The sequence below is a fragment of the Pteropus alecto genome, unplaced genomic scaffold, assembly GCF_000325575.1.
Source record: "Pteropus alecto unplaced genomic scaffold, ASM32557v1 scaffold22, whole genome shotgun sequence".
In the NCBI taxonomy this organism is placed as follows: Eukaryota; Metazoa; Chordata; class Mammalia; order Chiroptera; family Pteropodidae; genus Pteropus; species Pteropus alecto.
The window spans coordinates 7,811,744-7,821,652 of record NW_006434839.1 but is presented as its reverse complement, the minus strand read 5'-3'; the positions used below and the strand labels follow the sequence as shown (position 1 = coordinate 7,821,652).

At 54.9% G+C, this 9,909-nt stretch overlaps 1 protein-coding gene across 1 annotated transcript in view; it reads right to left on the bottom strand.

Annotated features, from left to right (window-relative positions):
• Positions 1-1,490: 1,490 nt before the first annotated feature.
• PLXNA4 (plexin A4) overlaps positions 1,491-9,909 on the bottom strand; it is a 418,764-nt gene continuing 410,345 nt past the window's right edge. The window contains exons 31-32 of the mRNA XM_015588415.2: positions 6,577-6,727; positions 1,491-4,620 (exon numbers count right to left, since the gene is read on the bottom strand). Of these exons, the coding sequence (XP_015443901.1) occupies positions 4,525-4,620; positions 6,577-6,727 (247 nt within the window). The 3' untranslated portion in view covers positions 1,491-4,524. The remainder of the gene's footprint in view (positions 4,621-6,576; positions 6,728-9,909) is intronic.

Sequence of the window (9,909 nt, the reverse complement as noted above, 5' to 3'; positions counted from 1 at the left end):
CACCGGCCTTCTGGCTGCAGAGCGCCTCCCTCCCTCCCTCCTTGGCTCTCTGAGACCGGGACGTTTGTTCTCGATTAATAAGTATCTGACTTTGCCTCCTGTGAAGCCATTGGAAGTGTCCCCTTCAGTCCTGAGAAAGGAGACAGGTGGGTAACGGGGCTTTCCTTTTAGGTCAAAGCGAGTGATTGTTTAGGGTTCCAGAAACATCAGCAGGACTTGCCTCTGACCTAGGGTGGAGGCCGTTCAGGGAGTCATTGCTGCGGTTCCTCCGACGGGTCCCACAAGGCCTCGGCTGGGTGACGGAGCCCTAGTCTGCAGGGAGGTAGCCTGGGGAGGGCGGGACGGGCCAAGCAGTCCCAGAGGGCTAGACGGTGAGGGCGGAGCTGCCCACAGAGGGGCTCAGCGGCTCCGGTGCTTTAGGGGACATATGGCATTGGGGCAGAGGCTACACGTGCAGAAGGCAGGCAAGAGAGACAAGGGGTAGCACACTTAGAAGCCAGACATGCGAGGGGGGCGGCAGCGAGGATGGTGGAGTTCTGGGGTAGGACACGGACATTAACCCCAGGCTGGGCGGTCAGAGCTGGGGGACGAGGTCGGAGACCTCGCCTGACAACAACTCCCGCGTCGGCCCGGGCATGGTCCTGGACAGTCTGCCTCAAATTTTAGGATTTATTTGAAATGACTTCTCTCTCTCAAGCATCTCGGGCCTCACTCACTGGCCCGCAGGGTCCTAAGAGGGAGACTCTGGGGGGGTTGCCTATGGGTGTGCGTGTCATTCTGGGGGTGTGAACGTACCTTGGCCTGTGGGACACTCACCTGGTCCCCAAACTTAAAACCACATCGAAAGAAGAAGGCAAGAAAAAAGATTTTCCTGAGGAAGTTACTGACACAATAGCCAACTTCACTTAATGGCACTATTTGTAGTTACCAACAAAGGTCAGGGTCTCTCCATACGAGGAAGAACAAAGAGGGGCCAAGCCCACACCTGGGGACACTTGGGACCCCCCAGGAGAAAAGGCCAGCCTGCAGCTATCTTTCTCAGCTTCTATTTACCCATTCTTTTCTGTTCAGGACCCCACGAATCTCTCTCCACTCCCCACCCCTCCCAGCCCTCAGCCCATCTCCTTCCCATTTAAACCCCCCACCTAACTTAGGCTGGTTATTTTGACGACATCACTTTCTGGTACCATTCTGATCTTGGTGGCCTCCTGGGAGGGGGGCGTGGGGGGAGGTGAGGAGAGGGTGGCCTTTTCTTCCCTGCTCTCTGCCCAGGACTCAAGGAATCAGATAAAGTTTCTGCCTTAAACAGAACTGTGACCCTGCCAATGAATTGTGACAGAGAGGAGAAAGCCTTGAGGGGGCCCCGTTGCCCTGGACCGAGTGTGCCCCATCCATCCTCTGGCACATGCCGGCCCCCTTTGCCACCGGACAGCTCTCTGGCTTGCCAAGGGGACATCGGGGATTCCGCGGGGGCGTTTTGGAAGGAAGACTTGGGGAAAAGGACAGCTCTTGACAGCGCTGCCCTGTCTTTACTTTGAAACATATCACATGTGCATCAAGAATCCAAATGAAAGGAATGGAAAATAAACAAACGGCAAAGGGAAAGAATTTTTACGGGCAAGATGGGTTGTGGCTCTGCGTGACTGACTGTCTTATTTCTCCGGCCCCAAGTAGGCCACAGAGACTTCAAGCAAACAAAGCACCAGCAACAACCCAGCCCACCAATTAAAGTAAAATCTGCTCAGACTCCTCCCTCGGGAGAAATGAGGAGAGCAAGGAAATCTGTCCGTCCTTCTCTCCCCTCTCTTCCTGACATTTACGTTTCTCTGAGGTGTTCAGAGTTTCTCTCACAGCAAAAACATGGAGGAAAAAGTCCCGCACCGGCAAAGGAACAGTGACAGTAATAATAATCCAGTAAAAATAAGAGCTTCAGCGGAACCATGAGTTTTTTTTTCTCTGCTGGTTCACATTTTTTCTCTATCTGTGCAAAACTTAAAAAATAAATCAGAACACACTCAGTCATGCACACGCTCACACGCACACAGCGCTCATCCGGTTAAGTCTGTGTTAAATATGCTTGTGTCTCTCTCCTCTGCAACCTTTCACATGTGCAAAGCTGTCTGTGTCTGCGCTGCCGCCTTCGCCCATTTCCCACATGCTTCCTTCCTCGTCTGCCAGGGCCCCTCGATTCTGGGGAGGAAAATCAAGCGATCAGGGGTAGAAATTCCATGCTTCTTCACCTGGCACTTCCTTTGCCCAAACTTTGGTTATCCTTTCCCCCTCCATATGCATGTTCTCCCATCGATTAGGGAGAAACCACTCTCTGTTGGTTAGGTGACTTGCATCTTGTCCACCATATGTCCTCCTCGATACCACGTGATGCCCTGCTCTGGGCCATCACTGCCTGGCCTCCGGTCAAGTCCAGTGACTTGGCCAGTGACCACCCTGATTTCCTACAGGTGAGCTCTCCTTCCACCCACCAGCACTCAGTGTAGAAAGCAGGTGTTGAAATGTTCCGGAGCTGCAGAATGAACTGATGAGCAGGGGCAGAGAAGGGAAACACTCAGAACCCCCCCACATAGAAAAAGGAATCTTTCTAAGCTCTCCGCCTACTCCTGGGGCGAACACACACCCACACACCCACACCCACACACACAGTCATATCCAACGGGGCAAGCGTTCCTAAAAGCACAGGATGCTCCACAGACTCTGCTGGAAATGGTGTGGTTCCGTCCCCTCTCCAAGTGGGGCTCCTTCGAGTGGCTGCAGGGAATGATGTCTGGTGCTGGGGGTGTGAAGGCAAAACTCATCCCAATCCCACTTTAACGGATGCTTCTTGTCTCCCAGAGCCATGTAGAACTTGACCCCAGGGCTGCCAGAAGATATTTTTGCTTATGGTGGGAGACTGGACCAGACGGCATCTAATCCCTTCAGGATTCCAGGTCTCCATGACCCTCATTAGACCGTCTCTCACTACAGCCCCCGCTCACCTAGGACCCATGTCTGTACACACCTCTACGTGGATGGCTAGAATGTGTCCGTAGATGGAAGGACAGATGGAGAGACATATGCCAGGGGAGATCCGTTGTTTGTCTCACCTCCCATCTCTGGCCATGTCCTTCAGCTTGACCCCTCAGCCCTCCCGGACATGACACGCTGGGGGCTGAGTCTGGCTGGCATTTCGGCTTGTCTCTGTGGGGCTGTACTTGAGTGCATTTCTTTCAGTGATGACCGCTGAAGAGATGAGGGAGGAGAATGACAGAAAAAGAAAGCTGAGATGTCGATGAAATAACTCCCTAGGAGGTCTGGGCAGTTCAGCGACAAAGTCATCTGCATAGCAATGGCACCAGATTCTGCGAGGGGAGGAGAGGCCAGGCTGTGTGCCCCAGCCTTGAACAGAGTTCTCAGGAAGGACGGTGGGGATGGAGCCGTGGAGATGGCTAGAGGTAGAATCCCCTGGATGCCTGGATGCGCTCTGCATTCGATGCTGAGCCTTGATGAGAGATGACCAAGGAGGATGGCGGTGTTTTCTCTAGACAGCACACGAGGGTCTGGCAGGGGGTTACACCTCTGACTGTGGTCGTGATTCACGTGCACTTGGGGGCTAATGGAAAACAACACATTCTACTTTCAGGATAGACAGATGCTCCTCTTCTCTCTCTCCATCTTATATTTTCACCGCCAAGAGCCAGATTAGAAGGTTAAGACTGTCTCCATGGTGGAAGTAACTGCTATTCTTTCTCCTGTCTGGCTTTCCACAGGCAGGGCACGAGACTGGGCAGGCATGTCCTTGTGGGCACTTGGAAGAGCTCCAGGAAGATTGGAAGGGGACAAGGAGGCCTCAGGATGCCAAGCCAGCAAGTGAGAGGCAGCTCGCCGAGCACCGCCCAACTCCTCACCCCTGCCCCCGAGTCCAGCCGTATGCAGGAGGCGTGGCCTTTCTTCTCATAGCTGCAAAGCGACCGTACCACCCACCGACCCCTTGGAGATGGAAATGAGGGAAGAAGGGAGAGCCAGGTGATGCCTTCCCAGCAAAGATAATAATACTGAGCTCCTCGCCTCTTCTCCAGGCCAAGGTTTGGACCAACGTGGGGGCTCTCATGATGTGTGAAGTGAAGTAGCAGCATAGAAACAAACATCCTCTGTCCATGGCTCCTCATCCGTATTTGTCCTGTTGCTGATAGGCGGGGTCAACGTGGGAAGAGAGCCCCCTCTGGAACCTTCTGGTCAGGTCCCTTGCTGGGGGCCCGGCCATCCTAGACTAGCTGAGGGTTGGTGGCTTGGTTCAATGGTGTTGACAGAGCAACTGAAAGAGAAGGGATCGAGGAAGGAAGGAGAGACAGCAAGAGGGGGTGGAGAGAGAGAGAGAGAGAGAGAGAGAGAGAGAGACGGGGTGGGGGCAGCGCTGCTCAGGGGATGCTGCTTACGCCAGTCGGAACTTGCACTTGGTAAAGATGATAATCTAGACTGAGGCACGGCTTGGTGTGTCCCTCCCTCCGGGGGGCGGGCCTGGAAGGATGGTTCTCAGCTGTCTAAGCTCATGAGGGTTATGACTTGTTCTAGTTTGTAGGCCAATTTCTGCTTCCCACACTGGTCGTCGTGGTCCAGAGGTCCGAGAATCTGTTGAAGGGCCAAGAATGGGGAGGTTACTAGTTTGCACGTGCACGTCTGTGTTCTCAGGGTACACGCAGGCAGGAGGAAGGCGTGTGCGCGTGCACGTGCACATGCACACACGAAGCCGCTGGGTGAGCAGGCAGCCTGGTCACCGGGATGGGGAGGCGTGGAGGGCACTTGGCCTGGGGTGCGACATGTGGGTGCCCGTGTGTCCACGAGCACAGATGTCAGCACACACATCGGCCTGTCCGAATAAATGTGTGGCTGCCACGTAAGACTGCACAAAGATGTCACACTGCAGACAGTTCTAGTCCCGGCGTCAAGTGGGAAGCTGTGTCTTGGGGGAATGTGATTTCACGAATATTAAGAAATGCCACCCCTTCTTCCAAAAAGGATGATCTTCCCCGTCAGCCCCCGAGGCCCAAGAGTCCACGTCTACAAACTAATATGGCTTCGCTTTGTCTGTTTGGAAACAAACATCCCTGAAATCTTCATACAGCTTAAGTTTTACTGGTCATTAACATCTACGTCTGCCAAAGCCTTTTCTGGGGTCAGATGGTCAGCGGAGGACAGTGACGGTGCACATCTGTGGCATGTGAAGGAAAATGTGTTGGAATTCGACTCAGATGCAGGAGACGTGGGATTGAATAAGGGGCCCGCCAGTTTCTTGCTGGGCAACTTGAGAGTAAAACGTGTAGCCTGTCTGCACCCTCATTTCCTCATCTGTAAAATGTGGGAACGACTGGCCCCCACCTGCCCACTTCCCGGGCTGCTCTCGGGGAGAGGGTGAAGTCAGGTAACGCACATACGCTGAGCGCCCTTCACACTGCACCTGCTCCACGAGGTCAGGCGGCAAACGGGGTGGACTCTGCTGGGGCTGGGGTCCGAGGGGGCAGAGAGCAGCCTGGGGTGGGAGGAGTTTTTTTCCGAGGGCTCCTGGAGCCTTGGACTTCCTGTCCCGGTTAGTGTATTTTTAATCGGGGAGACCACGATGGAGTCACCAGACTCTTAGCTGGCCAAGGGCCACCAGTTCCTGGCACCGATGTTTCACAAAGATGGGACATTTTTAGTACCAAGAGTAGATGAGTGAACTTGTACTCTAGGGACTGTCCTTTCCAAGATGAGACAGTCGCACTCGAAAACTAGCACACTCTCCATCATCCAGGCTTCTCTCATGTGGCCACGAACAGGTGAAAACTTTGCCCAGGGCCAACCCTGGCCTGAGGGCTGGCATCAGTGTCCCTCCCCGAGGGACCCACCTCTGGCTTCCCTTTATGTGAGGTTCACAGCATTCCGAGGGACACCAGGCCCTGGCCCCTGCTGGGGCTCCTTCCTTAACCTGGAGCTCCTAGACCTGTCTCGGTGATGACGCCAGGGCATAGAGAGGGTGGTCATGCTGCTGCTCAGACACAGGGAGCCTGGTTCTGAACCCACTTGGTCTAAGCCAGTGAGGAAAACTCCCATAAGCCCCTTCGTACTGGGCAGAAAGAAGGCCAGTCTGCAGCGGCAATGACCCCAGGCGAGGTTTTCCGACCGGGGGAAGGCGGCAAGTGAAAACAGATTCCGTTCTACTCTGTTCGGTATCTACTCCGTACCATACTGCGTGGCCTGCCCACGGAAGTGGGGAATTGTTTGTTTAAAGAAAGTTAGATCAGAGAAGAAAAAAATGAAAAAAAATGAATAAATAAACAAAAGAGAGGGAATAGCAGGGGAAGGAAAAGGAATAAAAAGAGAAAAAAAAAATGAAAGAAAGAAAGACACTTGATCTCTAAGTCTGAAAAGACCAGGATTAATGTAGGATGTATAGAGTGGACGTTTCCAGTGTCCCCGTGTTTGGGGGCACAGCCCCAAGTCCTGGGTGGCAGTCTCCCAGCGGAGGGAGGGGGCGTCGGGGCGGTGGCTTGGGCACGGAGGTGGCTCCGGGCAGCGACTTCGCAGCCCCGGCAGCAGGGCGGGGCTCACCTCCTCGCTGTACTTGCCCACGTAGGAGAAGGTCTCCGAGAGCGCGCTCATGGTGTTGAACTCGTTCATGTGCATCCGGGACTGCTCGGCCAGGTACGCGTTCATGTCCTGGTCGCTGATGGCCGGCATCTTCCCAATGTCTGAGTAATACCTGCCGAGAGATGGGGGTGAGGAGGAAAGGGGTTGGGGCCACGCACATGGAGGAGAGAGGGGGACACTGCCAGCACTGTGTCTGGGGCCGGCAGGTGCCTGTGTGTGGCCCCGTGGGGACCATGATGAGCGTTCTCCCATCTGGGCTTCTGGGTCTGGCCCAGGAAGAGCCCTTTGCGGCACAGTGGAAGGGGATGTGGGAGTGGCCTAGACATTGTCAGAGGGTGGATGCGGGTGGACCAGGAGTGAGGAGGGATTGTCTCTTGCAACGGCTCTGCTCCCAGCTGCAAGCGTGGGCCAGTCATTCTCTGGTGTCCCTCTAACACCCCCGCCCATGGACGTAAGAGGTCCCCTCCATAGGGCCCAAAGGCTCTTCCAAGCAGTTGCCCTGCCTTGATGTCTTCCCCTCTCTGGGGTTAACTGGGAGGAGCTGGGGCTGCCTGGGGAGAGAGGCTGGCAGAAGGCAATCAGTCACTGTCACTTGCAGCTGTGCACTGCTGTCAACTGGTTAATTAGATGCCAGCATTTACATTTTTAATTTGTGCGACTTGACATTTTATGTAGCAAACCCAATCCTTCCACCAGAGAGGAGCTGTGCAGTTTCTAATGAGGAACTGAAGGTCCCCAGTGCCCCAAAGACAGCCACGACCCACCTTCTCCCAGGCACTTTCTGGGTGTGGGCTACACCTAAAAGGGACCGGGTGCCCGCAAAGGCAGGGAGGCGGCGGGACCCTGGGACAGCACACCCAGAAGTCCTTGCACAACCCCGGCTTAGCCCACCCTGAATGCCTGCGGCTTCAGTGCTGGAGAAAAGCAAACCTGAGAACCTAGAATAGAGGAGAGAGTGGGGACAGTCGCCAGGCCAGGGACTGGGGTGAGGCCAGTGAAGCATCTGGGGCACAAAGTTTTAGGAGAGGCACTCACTCTCACCTGAGTCAGTGCAGGCAACTGTGACAGGCCCTGGGAGTTCCCATAACTCAAGGCTTGATCGGGTGAGTATAAGGGGCATTCTCAGAGGCTCCAGGACAGCCTCACCCTGGCCCCTGGCCCTGTGTCTCTCCCAGACCACATCCCTCACTGCACAGACCAGGAATCGATCTGTCCTGTGCCTGGTCTCCCACCTCCACCTCTTCCCACTGCTGACCAGGAGCTGGGTGACAGGCTGGCAGAGGTGGCACTCCTGTGTTACCCCAGCCATCACACTCAGGGGCCCACAATGAGATGACAGTTCAATTTGCCACCAGAGCGTTCCTGGGCCTCTGAGGGCTGGATGGCTGGCTCTGAGTCTCAGCCTTACTGTGATTTCAGACCTAGTTCTATCTGGAAAACGAGGAAGGGGAAGGAGGTGAGGTCTGTGCCCTCCGGCAGGGGGAGGGGCTGGTCTGAGAGCTCCACCCCTCGGGAACCTGTCACACAGACACACTGCCGACCGCTTTGCTGAACTGATTGCATTTTGGCGGGAGGTCTCTCTGCCTGTGACATGCGATTGATCGAGATAGGCACAAGGATAAGAACTTAACAAAACGGCCTTTCTCAGAGGGGCCCAGGGGCTAAGGCGAGGCCATCCTGCCTTCTCAGCTGGACTTCCGCTCTTCTCTAGTGTGAGCTTTTCTGCTCTGGGCCCCTCTGCTCAGGCCTCCGTTCCTTGTCTTATTTCATTTTGGTTCCTTTGCTCCATCCAGGAAGAGCCTGCTCTTCCAGGCCTGCAGCCCGCCCAGAGACATCTCAAGTTCCTTGGGGTTCTGGGTAATTTAATGAGATTCCAGGTATAAAAGTTGCATCCAGAGACTCGATTCATTGCCACTATTTCCGGTACACAATAAACGCCATTGTTCCATTTTATAGCAGAGACCCAAGGGTTTCAGCGGTGGCTCCCAACCTGGCCACTACTCCCAAGGGATTTGTGTCATCGTCCCTCGTGGATTCCATGCCTACCAAGCAAAATATGTTTGCCAGGTGAAGGGTTATGTTCTCAAGTCGGATTGGTGAAAAACACAGACAAAGGCTTTCTGTCACTCCTATTCCATGGCGAGCAGCCAGACGCGCCTCTGCTGACGCGGCTGGGTCCAGACCTCCCTCCCTCTGCCACCCGTGGACAGTCACAGCGACGGACTAGGATGAAAAACCAGGTCCCCCTGATAGGACATGACTGTCACCAGAAGCAAAGATTCCTGCCGTTTCTGTTATCTGCCTGTGAATCTTTTGTAGGTGGATGGATGGTTCGGTCAGGCTTTTTGCAAACAGCACCAGAGCCCCTGCTGCTGCCTCTCTGGTCCCCGAGGTGCATGAGAGCCCAGGTTAGGGACCGCTGTCTCCACCGGAAATAGCAGATGCCTACACTCTGTCCCTTTGCAACGGCTTGCCTCGTAGTGCACTCAAAGCCCAGTCCATTTCTCCCGGGAGAATGTTCAGAAAGTGTGTTTGTGTGTGAGGCAGAGAGAGGTGGGTGGGCGGGGTTGAGAGTGGAGTGGGGAGAGGGTGGGGGCTCTACTCTTCTCATCTGGAGTAAGGGGTGGCGGCAGGCCCGGCCAAGCTTTGCGTATTCTCTCCAACAGTGAGGTCAGGGTCTCATTGCCCAAGTACCATCTCTCATCTGTGCAGAGGCTGCTGGTCAGACCAGCGAGTGTCTCTGGCCACTTACAAGCCCACAAGTGGATCGACCACGTCTTCATCTCCAGCAAGCTCTAAATCACTGAGCTGGGTGGCCATGGACAGCACGGCGCCCTGGATAAGTGTGGGGCTGACGTTCTGGCCCATTCTCATCCCAGCCTCGCCGGGTGCTAAGTGGGTCCATCTACCTTGTAGGGCTTTGTCGACCCTACCTTGACCTCTCCCCGCTCCCCTCCAGGGCTCTGCCCAACCCCACCGCCTTGCCAGCACCCCCTGAACCTAATAATGACCCTGCCCTGGCACCTCTCTGCTGTGTGCACAATCGCTTTCTTCTTAGCTCCTGCCTGGCTGGCCTTTGTGTTGGGCCCGGCCACTGAGAAGCCTTATTGATTATGAAGAATGCAATTATGCCCCATTAATAAACTTCGAACAAGTGTTATTAGCTGGCTGTACAGTGAGGGAGGGAAAGATCAGCCCAGGCCCCTGTACTTGAAATTGCTCCTATGGGGTTTCTGCCTACAGGTGAGTCCTTCTTCAGAAGAGTCCCCAGAGCACCCCTCAAGCTGGCTGGGG